The 16,979-nt window shown below is 41.7% G+C and overlaps 11 protein-coding genes across 11 annotated transcripts; 5 read left to right on the plus strand and 6 right to left on the minus strand.

Annotated features, from left to right (window-relative positions):
* Window positions 1–1,026: 1,026 nt before the first annotated feature.
* Window positions 1,027–1,365, plus strand: DI09_7p460 (uncharacterized protein; the record flags this gene model as incomplete). Its single annotated transcript, XM_013381240.1, has 1 exon — window positions 1,027–1,365. One exon carries the CDS (start codon window positions 1,027–1,029, stop codon window positions 1,363–1,365), a length of 339 nt encoding a protein of 112 aa, XP_013236694.1.
* Window positions 1,366–1,911: 546 nt separating this feature from the next.
* Window positions 1,912–3,672, plus strand: DI09_7p470 (uncharacterized protein; the record flags this gene model as incomplete). The annotated part of the gene is made up of 1 exon (XM_013381241.1): window positions 1,912–3,672. One exon carries the CDS (start codon window positions 1,912–1,914, stop codon window positions 3,670–3,672), a length of 1,761 nt encoding a protein of 586 aa, XP_013236695.1.
* Window positions 3,673–3,961: 289 nt separating this feature from the next.
* On the minus strand, window positions 3,962–4,588 carry DI09_7p480 (uncharacterized protein; the record flags this gene model as incomplete). The annotated part of the gene is made up of 3 exons (XM_013381242.1): window positions 3,962–4,151; window positions 4,194–4,324; window positions 4,352–4,588. 3 exons carry the CDS (start codon window positions 4,586–4,588, stop codon window positions 3,962–3,964), a joined length of 558 nt encoding a protein of 185 aa, XP_013236696.1.
* Window positions 4,589–5,693: 1,105 nt separating this feature from the next.
* DI09_7p490 (subunit RpaBC4 of DNA-directed RNA polymerase I/II/III) lies at window positions 5,694–6,071 on the plus strand (the record flags this gene model as incomplete). The annotated part of the gene is made up of 2 exons (XM_013381243.1): window positions 5,694–5,916; window positions 6,037–6,071. 2 exons carry the CDS (start codon window positions 5,694–5,696, stop codon window positions 6,069–6,071), a joined length of 258 nt encoding a protein of 85 aa, XP_013236697.1.
* Window positions 6,072–7,642: 1,571 nt separating this feature from the next.
* On the minus strand, window positions 7,643–8,548 carry DI09_7p500 (uncharacterized protein; the record flags this gene model as incomplete). Its single annotated transcript, XM_013381244.1, has 1 exon — window positions 7,643–8,548. The coding sequence occupies one exon, from the start codon at window positions 8,546–8,548 to the stop codon at window positions 7,643–7,645; it is 906 nt and encodes a 301-aa protein (XP_013236698.1).
* A 201-nt stretch (window positions 8,549–8,749) lies between these two features.
* Window positions 8,750–9,202, minus strand: DI09_7p510 (uncharacterized protein; the record flags this gene model as incomplete). The annotated part of the gene is made up of 1 exon (XM_013381245.1): window positions 8,750–9,202. The coding sequence occupies one exon, from the start codon at window positions 9,200–9,202 to the stop codon at window positions 8,750–8,752; it is 453 nt and encodes a 150-aa protein (XP_013236699.1).
* A 193-nt stretch (window positions 9,203–9,395) lies between these two features.
* On the minus strand, window positions 9,396–12,464 carry DI09_7p520 (uncharacterized protein; the record flags this gene model as incomplete). The annotated part of the gene is made up of 1 exon (XM_013381246.1): window positions 9,396–12,464. One exon carries the CDS (start codon window positions 12,462–12,464, stop codon window positions 9,396–9,398), a length of 3,069 nt encoding a protein of 1,022 aa, XP_013236700.1.
* Window positions 12,465–13,056: 592 nt separating this feature from the next.
* Window positions 13,057–13,386, plus strand: DI09_7p530 (ribosomal protein L34; the record flags this gene model as incomplete). The annotated part of the gene is made up of 2 exons (XM_013381247.1): window positions 13,057–13,076; window positions 13,104–13,386. 2 exons carry the CDS (start codon window positions 13,057–13,059, stop codon window positions 13,384–13,386), a joined length of 303 nt encoding a protein of 100 aa, XP_013236701.1.
* A 50-nt stretch (window positions 13,387–13,436) lies between these two features.
* Window positions 13,437–14,781, plus strand: DI09_7p540 (uncharacterized protein; the record flags this gene model as incomplete). The annotated part of the gene is made up of 2 exons (XM_013381248.1): window positions 13,437–14,157; window positions 14,183–14,781. The coding sequence occupies 2 exons, from the start codon at window positions 13,437–13,439 to the stop codon at window positions 14,779–14,781; spliced, it is 1,320 nt and encodes a 439-aa protein (XP_013236702.1).
* Window positions 14,782–14,820: 39 nt separating this feature from the next.
* DI09_7p550 (uncharacterized protein) lies at window positions 14,821–15,754 on the minus strand (the record flags this gene model as incomplete). Its single annotated transcript, XM_013381249.1, has 4 exons — window positions 14,821–15,294; window positions 15,324–15,507; window positions 15,535–15,680; window positions 15,707–15,754. 4 exons carry the CDS (start codon window positions 15,752–15,754, stop codon window positions 14,821–14,823), a joined length of 852 nt encoding a protein of 283 aa, XP_013236703.1.
* Window positions 15,755–16,014: 260 nt separating this feature from the next.
* DI09_7p560 (uncharacterized protein) lies at window positions 16,015–16,979 on the minus strand (the record flags this gene model as incomplete). The annotated part of the gene is made up of 3 exons (XM_013381250.1): window positions 16,015–16,290; window positions 16,324–16,389; window positions 16,416–16,979. Coding segments are annotated over 3 exons (906 nt in total), but the record flags the coding sequence as incomplete, so codon positions are not given.

Raw genomic sequence — 16,979 nt, forward strand, 5'->3', positions numbered from 1 at the left:
TACTATCTTGGACATCCTTCTCCTACATGATCAAAAATTTAAGCGAATACCAAAAACAGGGTCGAGTTGGAAAATATGTTGGCTAGAATAACAAGTGCACCGCTATGGGTAGCCAAATCAAAATGCCCCAAAAGCTTCGCAGTGCACTTTACAAACTTTTCTTTCGACAAGGGGAAAAAACTTTCGGCAAAAAAGCGTTCCTTTTTGTGGGTGATAAAGTACTTTAGCACCGCCAATAAAGATCTATAAGATGTTGTTGGCGATTCCGGCATATCTTGTGTTGACAAAGTGTAGCAACTTATGACAAACGGAAGTGACAATGTCAATAATTCCGAAGCGGCTGACAAAGATTTTGTCTCGATATGGCTATTTTCCAGCGTTACTGAGATAAACTCGAGCGAAAGAAAATAAGACGCAGAATTAGAAACATTTCTTTCAGATAAAAACGAAATAATGCCGGGACACTCTTGCAATAAGATCGGGAAAGGCTCTATTGAGGCTAAACATATAATGAAGCTAAAATCAACCTAATTTTACCAAAACCGATAGAAAGGCCAAATGCTCTTCAGAATTGCAGTTTAATTTGGCATGGCAAGCCACTTTCTCTAAAAGCTTAACAAGATGTTCGGCATTAGATATTCCCATGCTAGTGATGGGCAACCAAAGCGTCTGGGAAGACCAGACGCAAGAAAGATTTTCGAGTAAATTCTAGTCGAATAAACAGGCAAAACGCGTACCTGTAACAGTGGATTCAAATACTTCAAAGGCTCGAGCAATGAGAAATACCTAAAGTCCGAAAAGAGAGACAAAATTTGAAGCTCAATGTTTGCACTCTGCTTGATTTCCTTGGACATGTTGTGAATGTTAATAATCGAGTGGACATACATCGGATTCTCGTGATAGACGTCCATGAACCTCTTCTTCGATGCGTTTGGAGGTATAAGTGAGATGCAATGAGACAGCTTCAGTAGAAATTGCAATATACCATTTTCCAACATTAAAATTAAAAATTGGAGCCACATTGGAATGGGTGAAAATTTTATTGGATGCAGAGTTAGCGTTTCCAAAGCACGACTAGATTGCAAATTTTATTCTGCCATTGTGATTGTTAGTGTTGCCGTAACGGTGGCAGTATATTTATCGCAATTTGAAGATGTAGGTGTAATTATTTGGTTATCCGTGTTCAATGTCGAAATCCTGTTCATATCGTTTCGGCCAATAGATTTTGTTGGCTTCGCCAATATGGAGCCTATCGACTCCAACGTTAAAGAGGCCGGAAATCTTTCGGCGGATCGAGCATGGGAGCAAAATGAGTCTTCCCCAATCAGACACATTGCTTGCATGAATTTGCCTGGTGGACTATAGCAAACCGATCCTTCAGGACATTCGATCAGTCGAATGAATTTATAGCCGCTGCACTCGACAACATGCTTGAAGGCACCGTTAGTGGGAGGCAGACAAAATAAACCGCCAACCTAAAATTACACGACACGCATTACCCTTTCTTTGCAAAACAAGTCAAAATCAATCGGGGTCTCGCAAAAATAACAACTGGGAACTTTTCCAATCGAAGAGCAGCTTCTTCCATTTGGGCACGGCTTTAGCGTATTATCGGGGCAGCTGATTATATTTTCAGCATGGCTTGGATGGCAGTAATATCCCTCCGTCCTTTGAAGACAAAATTCTGGATCGATTTCATTCTTCGGATATGTCGATCTGAGCACAGCGGATTTACTTGCAAGTGATCCCGAAACTGACAAAGCAATCACAAAAAGAGTATAAAATAGCATGTACCTGTTTTCAATAGTGTGGAAAAATTGGAATCCAACATCAGATTCAAATATTTAATCACACATTGTTGCCAAAACAGAGATGATATAAATATCCAAAAAATAAACACCAAAATGGTCGATGTTTCTGAAGACCTTCTTTGTGCTATTTATATTGCAAGCAATTGATGTATATGGAGAGCTATTAGTGCATAAGACGTTTTATTACCAAAGAAAACTTGACACATCTGTAAACTCCATTACTCGATCCTCGGATTGGACTAGTGTTGGGCACAGTTACCAACATCACAGCCAAAGAGACAGCATATTTGAGCTTTTGGAGACAACACAAAGTGCCTTAAAACGCTATCTAATCTCCGTTGCCGATGAGGAAGTGACGGCCGAAGGCTTTTTATCGGGTCTACAAATGGTAGATCCTCAAATGTCAAACGCTTTAAAAGAATTAATTAGCGGAGACTTGAAAATTTTAGCCAAATCTGATCCTTTAATTGTTACCAGTTTATTTGATCTTCGCCTATGTAGGCTCAAGCCCTTTTCCAAAGACGCTTTAAAAGCTTTCATAGTATTTAGAAATGAGCATGTAATCGAGCTCTATGACGGAGACATTCGATATGACACATATCGGGCATTTAGAAAAGACTATCCCGCATGCTTACAGGCCTTTCCAAAGTCCTATTCAGATCCAAAAGAGCTTGCAAAGCTAACTTTCATGAATATGAATTCTCAAGACTCTTTACATACATTTCAACAATTACTCGACGGGCTGGAACCTCCAGTCCTGGCTCGATCTATCCTCAGCGAAGAATCCAATGACTGGTCAATTGCTCCGGAAATAAAAAAACTGTTGAAGGCTATACTTGAGGCCAAAGAGCGTGGATGGCAATCTAAACTGATTGGCAAAAGTATATTCTTTGGCATAGGAAACATACCTCTCCTTTCTTATAAGCAATCTAACACAGAGAAAGAAAAAAAGCGCGCTTTGGTAGATCAGGTTGTTTATGAGCTGGCGATAAAATCTGGCCTAGATGGCTTCATTGTGCCTTATCTTTATGTTACTGAAAAGTCGTCCAAAATGGGCGGATCGCTATCTGTGTATAAGAGTATTTTTTCTCTTGATGCAGAAACAGGGGGCGTTGATTCACTTCCCACAAAATACACAATCTTTGGAAACATTCTGTATTCGCGGACAGATACAGGAAATACTTACTGCTCCATGGCTCTACTTTTGGGATTGACAACGAAATATATTCCTCGCCATTCAGCTGATGAAGCATTTCTTGTAAATGAAGTCTACAACGAATTTATTGGCGCAAGTGAATTGGACGAAATCGCCGTGTTTAGTATTTTGTTTCGAGCAAATGGGTACCACTCCCGAAATTTTGTGTTGACATTTTGCCAGAAAAAGCGTAGGCTTGTGATAAAGAACATTGACTATGAATTTTCGCTCGGGTCTTTTCACCATACGATATCCTTGGAAACATATGGATATCGTATCGATGATAACTTGCTCCCCATTCACCCCCATTTTGAGCTTCCTATTGCATATCACTGGAAACTGGAATCCAAAAAGTCTATGTACACAAATGTATTGCGGAAATTGCTAAAGAATGTCCCTCAAAAGCGGAGAGACGCCATTTCGGCAATTTCCGAAAAGCTGCTCAATATCGATCTGAAAGCCTGCAAAGAAATCATTCAAAAAATATACAGCAATCTCCACGAAACAGCAAAGCTGCACGTTGACAGCCTGGAATATATTAGGATGCAAATGGTGGAGCTGATAGCGTATTATCATTCGAATTCGATTCTCAGTGTTTCTGAAATCATTTTGAGGACCCTTAGGGAGTCTAAGGTTTTGGTTCTGGGGCCAGAAGAAGTTAACTAAAGTAAATGCTTAAACCCGCACCAGTGCCTCTGCCCATTGATGGGATTAAATTGTATTAACTGGATGCAACAATGTACGCTCTGCTTCAAAGTGTTTATTATGCATGGGGCCACAGGATGTTCTTCAGGTGCTTTTGGCAGTTGTCTTAGATTACTTTTTTAGACTTCAAATACTTGCGCATAAAAATAAATTGCCCAAAAGCACAGCCGTTTAGCAGCAAAAATGAGAGTATGCCCAAATACTTGACTCTATCGTTTGTCGATTCTAAATGGTAACGACATGTGGGCCACTAACCATTGGTATCGCGCAAGTCTCTTTCCGTAAAATGCATCTGGTCCAATTCATCGACAATATGCTTCATAACAGACTCCATATGGATGAGCTCTGCCTCTTCCGGCAACAGCGCGGAATCATGCGAAGCAGTGGCGTCAAAGAGATCTTCGTTCATGTTTACCTCCAGCTCGATGTCATTAGTTAGCCTAGACGACAAATCTTACCATTACAATGGCAAAAGCTTACACGTTGTAAAATGGTCAGTTGCCACGCAAAGCTGATACTCTTTGGCCCCGCCGTGCGTCCTGAAGGAAAAGTTGGATGGTTCCTCCTTTATATTGGTATTGTGATAATATTTTCCACCTTGCCTATCATCAATCTATTTTGAATCAAAGGATTGCTTTACGATGAAGGATACTATTGCAGCCTGCCTGCTTCCGTCATTTTGGTTAACCGTGGTAGTTCGCGATGATATGTGTCCGGTAACAAGAGTCTTATCGGGGATTTCGATTGAATAGCATTTTTTGCTATTTGATGGGATGGTAAACTTGACTATCGATGCAGAGGCTGAATTGATAACAAATTGCACAAGAATAGCTAGAGCAAAGAACACCCCAATGATCATCGAGAGATTTAAAAACATTATTTTATTTTAAATTTAATCGTTTGTGGCAATATGCAGGCCAGCAATTAGATCTTTGATTGATCTTTGTTGCTTGAAAAGCCTGCTTGAAGTTAAAAACTTGAGCTTTTCCTCTATCTTTTGATTTGTCTTCATCTTGGGTGTCAGGGGGCTGTTGGGCGCTGGCATTTTGCTTTCATCCACTCTCCGCTTGTAGCCTTGTTTCCATCCGTCTTTCCAGACTTTTCTCAAATCAATCCGATCCTTTGCATGTTGTAGCCATAGCTTTGTTGATAGCCTTTGGAACTTTACTACTTCTTGTTTAAGTCTTGCATTTTCCTTTGCTAGCTCATGATTCTTTTCATGGTTCTTTTCATGATTCTTCTCCTTTGCAAGAGTAGTCCCCTTTTCGTTGCTCAATTTTATATTCTTCACGGTACAAAAAGGCTCTACGTAAACACAAGCAATTTAATGCCGCTCCAAAAGCGGATATTGATCTATCGATAATGAAAAACATTCCATATTGAAACTTAAACATTTCCATATTTGGACGGAAAGTTAACAATTTCATTTGTAAATTGTTTATTCGATCGATTCTAACAGCATGGACAAGGTGGGTGAATTGTGGAGTCTGCCTCATTTTCTGGAATCAAAAAGCTGAAAATGAAATGCCCCACAAAAAAGCCTGCAATGATGGAGCTCATGAAAAAGCCATTAAATGTCATAAATACCATCATCAAAAAGTAGGAAACATATGCTCTAACTGCATAAATAACGGCCTTTATAAATGATTTTGAAAACTTGGATGAGGATATTGATGATTGCTGCTTTTTGGGTTTGCCCAAATACCACAGGTGATAGAAATATAGAAATTCGCTAACTATCGTGATGAAGAATAACGCCCAAAACGTGGCCCAAAAAGCAGTTTGCGAACTTGCATTCCACCACTTGAAGAATACGTAATCCACAGACGTTTCCCAATTAACAAAAGCCTATGTGAGAAATCGAATATTTCATACTCCAGAAGAATCGTGACACCCCATTTAGATGTTTTCTGTTGCAAAACGTGAAACAAAGAAATAAATTTTGCATGACATTAAATCTTCAAATTGGAAATTTTTTATTTATGAATAACCCCCCATCTTCTTTCCCAGATCAGGCTGCGGGTCCGATTTCCCACTCATCAGCTAGACCCAATTTAATGGCTCCCCCGATGAAATATATTTGTGGCGGTATCCTTGGTTCCTTTATTTTAGAGTGCTGTGTTGAAAACGAGCTTCGCCCCAAAGATGCCATTAGATGCAAAGAATGCGGATACCGCATTATGTACAAAAAAAGAACGTCTCGAGGTATGGTGTGCAATGTTAATGCATAGCAATTCTGTTTGATGCGCGATAGATGTATGTGTGTTGATGGCCAAATAAACTAATTATTCTTATTCAGAATATTTTATTAGTTATAATTAAAAGTAGGTGTTTCTGAGAGCAGCCTTCGAAGAATTTGAAACCACGACTCCTTGATTGGGGCCATGAAAATCTAGCGTTTAAAAGGACGGCAATACTTTATAGGGGAAAGAATTTTCAAGCTGTGATGATATTGGAGGAATCGAGTCTCTGTTCTCATTAGCCAGCAGCGATATCCGAAAAAGGATTTCTCGGAGCTCATATTCATATGCTAGAATTGCTAGTAACGCAAAAATCGATACCCATTGAAGCCTCTTTTTTCAATGAAATCTCAATGGTCCACCGCTCCCAAAGGCGGCCTTCATCGTGGCGAGACAGAAACAAGGCTCTTTTTGGGTAGGTTCCTTTTTCAAAGAACTCCACATTAATCTAAAGTTATCCAAATCAAGACGATTACTATGCATGCTGGTTGGTGCGTAGACGAGCCTACTGGAAAGATGTTTGACGATGTGCAATGCTCATGAAAGTCTGCAGGGAAATTTGACTTGAATATGGAAAGAAATTTGTCGGCCTCGTTTGTAAGGAAGGAGGCTAAATGCGGGTCTTTGATGGCAATGTATGGAAGATTTGGGAGCTGTGAAGTGACGATCTTGGATATCTTGACAGCCGAAAAGATGCGGTGAAGGAATATGGTATGCAAGATTGCTAGCCGTTTGTTAAGGGGGAAACGTACCCTGAACTGCCTCCTTGAGTGCCTCCTCATGTATCTCCTAAAATAAAAATTCCACGGAAACTAAAATACTAGCTTTATATTCTTGTGTGAAATCTCCTCGATATTGGCGGTCATGTTGATTGCCACTAAATGAGCACATACGAATGATTAGAAGGGTGAAATTGTATGCAATTCTGAAACCTAAATCTTTCAATCTTGTAATTTAATTTTACAACACCATGTCTTTATTATTGTCCATCTGCACCGGATCGATGCTTTCGAGGACCTCAAAGGCCTCGTACACTCGCCTGTTCAACAAATTTGGTTTGCCATATTTCTAATTCCGCTTTTAGAGGAGCAAGTTTATCGGGAAAAGCTTGGCATTCCAAAGAAGCCGCTATTTGGATTTCCCCTTTTCGTCAAAGAAAACTATGGCGAGCGCCCGGGACATCTTACTCACGCCCAATATTTCCACGAACTTACCTCCAAATGGCGCAGCTTGTCTGAACAGCAAAAAAGCCAATATCTAGATAAAGCTGCATTTGTCAGCTACAAGGAAGAAATGAACAAATGGCTTTCGGGTCTCTCTCCATTCAAAAGGGATCTTTATGCGCTCCTTAGGTCTAACAACCATCCAGATGTTAACCGCGACTCCACATCACAGACCACTTGGGTGCCCGTTGAGTATGTTGATCTATACAAGTCCCTGCCTACTCGCCCGTGCGTCTCCCCAAATGGACTGTATGTCCGCGAGTTTTTTGCAAAGGGAAACAAAGATTCGCTTTCCAATGTCGTTAGCATGTATTCTTCCCTTTCCGACATGGAAAAAGAGGTTCTCCCCTTGGTCTGATTAATTTTCGTAGGCATATGCGTTGAAGGTCGAGGCTCTAAAGAAGGAATTTACGGCCCAGGTTGAAAAGTTTATTGCCGCCAACGATAGTTAAAATAAAATTTCCATACTCACAAGTACTTTTGGCCAAGCGCAGATAAAATAAGGGCTTGCGCTGCAGACTTTGTCCTCTCGGCCTCTTGCTGATTTTGAGCAATCGATATGTTGACCTCAACAAGGTCCATGGACACCAGTCTTCCTGTATTATATAGCTCCTCACATATAATGATCCCCTCTCTCAACGATAGGCCAGCGGGAACGGGGGTTCCCGTTGCTGGCGCTTCGAGGGGGTCCAGTGCATCGATATCAAAGCTCAGATGAATCGGTCTGCAGTTGGATGGATCAATGCTATGCAGAACTTTTCGAAGCGAAGAAAGGATTCCATGCTTTTCGACATCAATTGCCGAAGCAACTGCATTGGGATGGATATGAAGTTTTGACAAAATGGTTTTTTCGCACTGCTCAACGTCTCTAAGGCCAATGTATCCAAGTTGGCTGGCATCTAACTTTTCCTTCATCATTGGGTTGCCAAAATCCGTGTCCTCGTTCAACCCAAGAAGAAAGGAAGCCGCGCATCCATGAAGATTTCCAGAGTTTGTAGAAGCAAGCGTATTGATGTCGGCATGGGCATCTACCCATACAACAGCAAGGTTGGGATGCTTTTTTTTCATGCCCGAAACGGTTCCAAAAGCAATCGAGTGATCTCCGCCAAGAGAAAGCACAAAGTTTCCCGAGTTGCTTGCTTCAAAAACCTTTTCCTCAATATCTTGTTTCTGGCTGAGAAACAAACTCAAGTTTTTTACAGCTGGATATTTCTTTTCCAATAATGCTGGTCGATGCCGCCCGTCTTCATAGTCTGAACAAACCGTGTCAATCGAAATGTTACGAAACTTTGTGTTCGCTTTGATCAGACTACAAAGGTTCACGTCTCCCGGATGATTTCCCACGATATGTTCCGGTCCATTTTCGACGCCCATCTTGGGCTATAACACCTGATTAAATACATTAATATCGGCCTACTTGACCTGCCCTCGTTTTGCATTTGATAACATGCAGGGTTGAGTATGCTAAACGGCACGTCCGTGTGTGAACTATCATGCTACAAAGTGCGATCAAGCTAAAATGGCGGACCGAACGTTAACCCTAAATTGCTTTAATTCACTTTTTTATTTGAACCTTTAAATAATCAGCATGGCAATTGCAGAAATAACAACGAAAGCGGTTGAAACCTTTTCAACACAACCAGCAGAGCACAAAACATCTCCAAGACCAAGGAGTTTGGCTGTTGAAGCGGTTGAGCTTGCATCTTCTTTGACGACGTGCTTCAAAGCATCCTTTCGCCATCTACCAAAGTTTCTACAGAAATTTTGTTTAGCCGCTTGATCGGCATTAGCTTCCATTAAGGTCATAATGTGTGCAGATAGTTTAGAAGAAGGACCGAATCCTATCAGAGAACTGCCAAGAGTCATATTGTATTTGCTTAGTGTGAGGACACAGGCTGGGAGGTTTTTGTTCGCATATGGAACAAATCCATGCGCAACGATATCTTCCATCGTGACAGGTCCCGTTTGAGTGTCAGAAGAAACAACTGCAATAAGAACAAAAATGGCAATAAGCAACTTGTAAATCATCAAAATGAGTGAACATCCACACCGCCAGATATAAATAGCTGCTGTGACCCCTCGTCATAGGAAATCCCATTTACCCAATCGAGGATTATTTAAGCAAAGCAGTGGCTAGCGGTCCATTTTAATTGGTAACAATATCTCCCAATTATCCGCAATTAAAAGCTTCAAATTTAAATTGCATTCGAAATAATTAAATTTAATTGCTTCCAAACAGTTGGGATGGCTTTGCCGGGGCCTTTTGCCTTTTAGACACTCTCCATTCGTCCGGTTTTTCGAATCTCGAGTAAAGAGGGGATATCTTTTCTTCTTTCTGTCGACGAGAAAGTTTTTTCGGATCTGTGCATTTAAAAAAGGTAGGTGCCACTTCTACAAGCCATCGTGGATCGACTGCCATCACCTCCCGCATATACTCTTTTGTGGTGAAAACTAGCTCGTGGTAGATGACCCATTCTGGGGATCTGTTAATCAGAGATGAGGAGGGATGTATGAAGACGGGTTGTCCCTCAACAAGTGTCTTGTAGCCTCCTTCATGAGCATCTCGACGTGCGACGTGTGTGAAAAAGCCCGCAGCAATTGCCTTGCAAGCCTCTTTGATTTGAACGGACGAGTCTCTTTGTTTTATCTCGCCAAGATATTCTGGGTATCTTCTCGACGCAATGGCAACATCCCGATCTACGAGTCTTTGAAGCTGCTTCCTGATATCAAGGGATCTTTTCATTGCCCTTGGATTGATGTAATTGAATCGACACCAATCAGAAGAAAATCCAGCACCCTTCCAAGAATTGAAAACTTCAAGTAATGTGATGTGATCCCCCTCTGGCCGATGAAACGAGGCTTTTCTGGCATCAGCCGTGGCAGCCTTTTCTTTGGGCCTGTAAAAAATGGTGTTCTGGACCGATAACATTGCCACAATTGTTAGCCCTTCTTGAGGGCAACCGCGTTCGACGGCTTTTATAAGTAGCTTCGCTAAAGGCGGCTCTAGAGGATATTCTGCCATCTTGCGGCCTAGCTTTGTAAGGAACCCCTCAGAATCAAGTGCCCCAATGTCAAATAAAAACTGAAGTGCAGCAGTAAGCGTGGCCAAGGGAGGCGGATCCATAAATCCAAAATTAATCAGATCGTTGATTCCCATAGCTTTGAGAGTTAAAACGGTATTAGAAAGATTGGTCCTCTGGATTTCTGGCACCGTTGAAGGAAGCATCTCTTCGGTGAACGCCTTTTCCGTGTATAGCCTGTAGCATTTTCCAGGTCCTGTACGTCCTGCACGTCCTGCTCTCTGTCGCGCTTGGGCTTGAGATATGGGAGAAATTACCAACGAATCCATTCCGAGTTTCGGATTGAAAACCTTTTGTTTAACCATACCTGGGTCAACGACATATGTAATGCCATCAATAGTAACCGAAGTTTCTGCAATATTTGTCGCAATGACAGCCTTGCGCGCCCCAATTGGTGCGGGCTCGAAAATGCGGCTTTGAATTTCGGATGGTAACGAAGAATAAACAGGCAAAATAATGAGTTCCGGAACAGATGGACCAAGAGATTTTGTTCTTTCATACAAAATCTCGCAGGCAGTGTCTATCTCTTCCTGTCCCGTGAGAAACAGAAGAATATCGCCCGGGGGTTCGCTTAAATGAATTTGAAGAAGTGTGACAAGGGCTGCATCCATATAGTCAGGCTCTGGAGCCCTTGAATACAAAACCTCAACGGGAAAAGTCCTTCCAGGAATGCTGAACATTGGGCAATCTCCAAAATACGAGCAAAACTTTTCCGAGTCAAGAGTAGCAGATGTCACAATCAACTTAAGAGGTGGAGGGGTTCTTTCGCTTTCATTTTTGGCTTGAAGCGAAAGGTTTCGACGAGCCTTTACGGTTTCTCTTAGCAATCCAAACAAAACATCCGTATGAACGGTCCGCTCGTGAGCCTCATCTAGTATTATAACCGAATATGTTGAAAGAAGCGGATCCAAAAGCGCCTCTCGAAGAAGCATACCATCAGTCATGTATTTGATGATGGTTTCCTCGGAAGAGCAGTCTTCAAACCGGATTGTATAGCCAACAAGACAACCAAGGCGTGTACCAACTTCTTCTGCAACTCGCTTGGCAACTGACGTTGCTGCAACACGCCTTGGCTGGGTGCAGCCAATTCTTCTCAAAATATCAGGATTTTGACTTTTACCAGACAAATTTCGGGGCGAGTCTGTATAAAGTCCAGACTCTAAAAGGTATTGAGTTAATTGTGTTGTTTTTCCGGAGCCCGTGTCTCCAATAACAACCAAAATTTCGTTCTCCGCAACTGCCTTTAAAAGAGAGCTTTTTAATTGGTAAATCGGAAGCGATCTGCGCTGCTTTTCAATAGTTGAGCCTTCCGATGGCGGTCCAAATTTAGGATTATCACCACCCATTGAAATCTTTTTCCATTCCGGAACTTCTTTGGAGCCTTCTGAATTGGAAGGGGTCGAGGAATTCGATTCTCTTTTAAATTCTCTTCTTTCCTTTGCAAGCATGGCTGCTGTTTGGGCAGATCGAGCAAGGGAACCGTCCGGAACCTGCGCTATTCGAATGGGAGAAAGATCTAGTGTCATGGATGTCTGGCCTTTCAGAAAAGAAGGCTCCTCTTCGCATAATTCGATCTCATAAGCTTGTTCAACACCATCGGCCGAATCGGACCCAAATGATGAATCATCCATTCCCACTTCATTCGGAAGCGCAGATGGCGGCAAAACCCCCGCAGAAATTAGCTGTTTCAGCTCAAAACGTTCAGGCGAGGACAATCTTTTTGAGGGTCTTGAGATGGGCTTAACATCTTTCCTTGACCTGTCCCGTGAATAAGGTGGTTCATCTTTAGATCTCGAAAAGGATGATGATCTGGAGGATGGCTCACAGAAGAGCGAGATATTTGATTCCTCAAAATAATCCCTCCCCTGTCCGCCGGAGGAATTGGGAAGAGATAGAGAAGAAAATTTCCCAATCACTTCAACATCCAAGCTATTGTGAACGGTTGATGCCATCAAATCGGCGAGCTTTTTTCTTTGTGCCGAAGCATTTCGTAGTTGCACATCCAAAATTTCAATAAATGGTTTTGTAAACGTGGATTCGGCTCCAGTTGACTCCAGGCTTGCCTTAAATTCGTCCAAAGTTGTTGTTTTGCTGTGTAGATCAATGATGAACTCTGCCAATATTTTGTCCGAAATCCCGATATGATTTTCCAGCTCACGGCATATTTTTGATACAAGACAAAGATGGGCAAGCTTCTCAATGGGATCCATGCAAAAAAACATTTTAAATTTGGCCAAATTTTATTGTTGATCGGTCTGTCACCACCGCTCAGTGGTTGTTTTGATATCGTTTTGTTCCTTGCCTCTGGTTTGTGCATCATTTAGGAGTTGTAAATATATATATATATCTGCCATGTCTATTGCAAGACCGTCTTTAATGAATGAAATATGCCTAAAGGACAGTTACATGGCTCCTTTTCCTATCACCATCAATTTGCTTGTTATTTCCTTTTCTATTGGATTGGTATCGCTATCTTTATTGATAATATTTTTATTGCTTATATTTCAATTTTCAGAATCGGTTTATTCAGGTGATATAGGCTTTTATTTGCATTTCTTTCTGTCGTTTCTTTGCCTACTATTTCTTTTCTTGCTCATTGTAATTCCGCTCGAGTATCTAGCAATCATGGAAAGCTCAAAGGTTATGACGAAATTTTTACACCTCTTAGATTCCAGAAAACGTATTTTTTACAAAAACCAGTGCACGTGAACAGCTTAAGAGAAGGGGCAGCTTTTGAACCCAGCCACGGCAGAATGTATTTGTTGATGGCTTTGAAATTTTAAATTTTGAAGTTCACATTTAATGTTCGGCCGGTTTGCTCGGTAATCTTGATCCTTCAAACATGTTAGATTTGGTTGTGGTCCGCTGGTTTCTCAACTCTCAAGTATAAAATTCAAGGGAAATATATTTTCTGCTTCGACTGTTCTTGCAAGAGGCCCACCTGCCTGCAGCAACCAGCATACATTTGGCAGCTCAATCATCGCCAGATGGACATGCTATGGAACGGAATTTCAGCCCTCCACTAGAAAAAGAAAGCGAAAGCATGGCTTTTTAAAGCGAAAAAGCACCAGGTCTGGCATGAGGATCCTCAGGCGGAGAATGAACAAAGGCAGAAGATATCTTTCCCATTAGTTAATTAATTAAATTTTGTATTTGCATTGGCCGTCAAGTTAAGTAGCCCGATGAGCGCCAACTTCTCCTCTCCCAGTGGCGTGTTCCTGCTGGACAATCCGTACTTCTCAGCCGGTGCTGGACTGCTTGGGATTGGAACGTTGTTTGCCCTGCTGAGACAGGGCTCCTTGAGATATGCCATGTTCCTAAAAAGACAGCTGTTTACCACTCTTGAGATAAATAGTAAAGACAAAGCTTATGGATGGGTCCTTCCATATTTATGCGCACTTCAGAAACAAAGAGCGTCGTCAAAAAAAAGCTCCCTTTTCGATGCCATCCTTACTCCTGCTAACCACCTTTCTGTTCAGACAACATTTATTCAGCGCGAGAACGGGGCAACGGAAACCTCATTTACAATGATTCCAGCACCGGGAATCCACTTTTTAAATTGGAAGGGTCAATGGATCCGTATCGAACGGACCAGGGAAAAAGGAACCTCTGACATAACTACTGGAATTCCATTTGAAACTCTCACCATTACAACTTTAACTAAACTAGAACGAAAAGCGGCGCTTTTTAAAACCTTATTGGAAGAATCTAGGTCTTTTGCCTTGAAGGCCTATTTGGGGAAAACGCTTGTTTTTACAAGCTGGGCAAACGAATGGCGGCCATTTGGCCAGCCAAGAAAAAAGAGACCACTCTCCTCTGTGATTCTTGATGATGGCATCTGTGAAAAGTTGTTTTCTGATATTACGGAATTTGCCTCGGCCTCTCAATGGTACTATCAGCGAGGTATGAATGTTTTTGGTTTTTTTAGGAATTCCATATCGTCGAGGATACCTTTTGTATGGACCACCAGGGACAGGAAAGTCGTCCTTCATTATGGCTTTGGCGGGTGCCTTAGACTATAACATTTGTATCATCAATCTTTCCGAAAATATAATGACAGATGATCGGCTACAATATCTATTTAGTGTGGTCCCAGAGCGGTCTTTTATCCTTCTCGAGGATATTGATGCTGCATTTGCATCCAGATCCCAACCAACAAGCCAGCAGCAAGGGGCTGCTGCTTCACAGAAAGTTACATTCAGCGGTCTTCTTAATGCGATTGACGGTATTGCTTCATCTGAAGAAAGAATTATTTTCATGACTACGAACCATATTGAGAGACTAGATCCAGCCTTGTTAAGACCGGGAAGGGTGGATGTGCAGCAATACTTTGGAAATGTAACTCTATTTCAAGCCAGCAAAATGTTTTTACAATTTTATCCGTGCTCCACATCGCTTGTTGATGAATTTGTTAAAAAAATTTCGCCAATGGCCGATCAGATATCGCCAGCAATGATTCAAGGCCATTTTATCCAGCATAAGGAGAGTGCCCAAGAGGCCATAAAAGCCAGCATAATTCCCCCTTAACCCTAAACTAATGGACAATAATATTTTTTATTTAATGTCCTAAATTTTAGAATTTGGTTTGTAAACAAATTGTCTAGACTTGAGATAGCTCCAACGGTGTCTCTTAATGTAAAAAACGAGTCCAGTCAAAGCAGAGCACACAATAAAGGCCTTCATCATCATTTGTTTGCGCTCCTCTAATTCTGGACTTGCAGACCATGCCAGAAAGGTGCATACATCTTTTGCCATCTGAGAGGCCGTTGCCGGCGTTCCGTCTTCATACTCCACTATGCCATCATACAAGTTTTGAGCCATAGATATTGCACCTCCTGGAAAGTACTTGTTGAAATGAAGATTGCCCTTGATTTCGATTCCGGCTGGAGGCTCAGAATAGCCTGTGATCAGCGAAAAGATGTAGTCTATTCCTTTTGGTCGCGCTTTGGCCATTAAGGATAAATCTGGTGGGTAGGCACCCCCATTTGCAAAACGTGCTGCCTCTTTATTGGGATAGGGATCCGGGAAATAATCTGTCAACTAGATAGCTTAGTAAGGAAAGGAAGTACTTTTCCTGGTCGCGTGAACATATTTCCCTCATCGTTAGGGCCATCAACAACGTTTACGGCAGCGGCCTCTGCTTTTGCTTGGTCAACTGTATGAGAAATATCGACCAAATGGCGATAAGCAAGGCGATTCATAGAATGGCAGGATGCACACACTTCCTTATAAACCTGATACCCACGACGAATACTATGCTGTCAAGCTAAAGCTAATAACCTTGCATGGTCAAAAGACGAAAATATCCCTTTATGTGACCATGGGTAAGTGGTAACTGGTGCCTGATCGCCGTCGGCATAGACGAGAGCAGATGGGAATAAAGAGAACGAAGCTGCCCCTGCAATCGCGCTTCCCAGAAAAAAGGACTAATCATAAAAGCTGTTCTCAGTACCGAAAGGGACGACTTACGCGAGTAGAATCGACGCCCACCACGATTCATTATTGTAAAAGTGCAATTTATACAAAGTTGATGCAAATATGGTGTTTTGTAAATTGGGTTTAAATTACAGCCTTTTAATATCCAATGTGAATATTTCCTATGTCATCCTCAAGATCGGAGGCATAGGACGAGGTGCCTTCCAGGTATCCATCCGATTCTGTTGTGTTATTTTCCCCATCTGACGTGTTGGTATCTTCAGATGAATATGCAAGAGTCGTCGTTGTGACCAATGTCTCCCCATTTCCGGAATCTAGATGCTGTTAGCGAGAGGGGGCAGTGTTACAGTTTGATTCGACCACAAAATCTTGTCCAACTTCACAGTCTTTCAGGGATGCTTTTTCTTTGATAATTACATTCGAGCAAACGATGCAATTATCCAACTTGACGTCGTTTTCAACAATAACACACTCCAAGAGGATACAATTGTTGAGCTTGACGCCAGAACCAAGCTTGCAATTATTTCCAATAATTGATTTTTTAATTGAGGATCTATCGCCAATAAAGACATTCTCCCTGATGAGAGAATCCTGACCAATCTATAAGAGAAAGATAAAATGATGTCTTTATACCTGGCTTTTCAGCCCAACCTCGCAATTGGCAAAAATTCTAGATGCAGCAGGAATAAGTTTAATGGCCTGAAGGGAAAGAAGCAGATGCATACCTGTCTATTGGCCTCGCTGAACGATGTAATTGTGTTTACTCTGAGCGGCGGGGCATATGTGTTAAAATCTGGTATCTGTGCATCTGTGATGAATGCAGAACACTTGTAAGATGTGGTTTCTTCTTGTTGATAGTTAACTAGAGATGAATAAGAATCCTCCACCATACATTCCAAGTCTTCCAACATGAACGAATATTGTTCTGAACCCTCCGAAATGGTAGCTTCGTTGTCTCCCAAAACGACAAGCTCTTCGTCATCAAGATTAAAATTTCTCTCAAAATACTGGCGAGATACAAGCCAAGGGATAAATTCTTCGCGAAAGGAAACCATAATTTCACGGCTTGTCTCTAACTGATATGTTCTCAATTGGGATAAAAGCCCCAGTGTATTCGGGCTCAGGATATAGAAATGAATATCGGCCAAATTGGTGAATACTCGAAGCCGAGGATATTTTGCCAAAATATGAAATGGAATGTTAATTTCGTCATCAAGTGTGACCAATGACTCTATTTGAAGCAGCTTTGTTTCCGATGAWTCCAAAAGAACAAAGTCCCCTTCTATGGG

This window comes from Mitosporidium daphniae, assembly GCF_000760515.2.
Source record: "Mitosporidium daphniae strain UGP3 chromosome Unknown contig-7, whole genome shotgun sequence".
NCBI classification, from domain to species: Eukaryota; Fungi; Microsporidia; genus Mitosporidium; species Mitosporidium daphniae.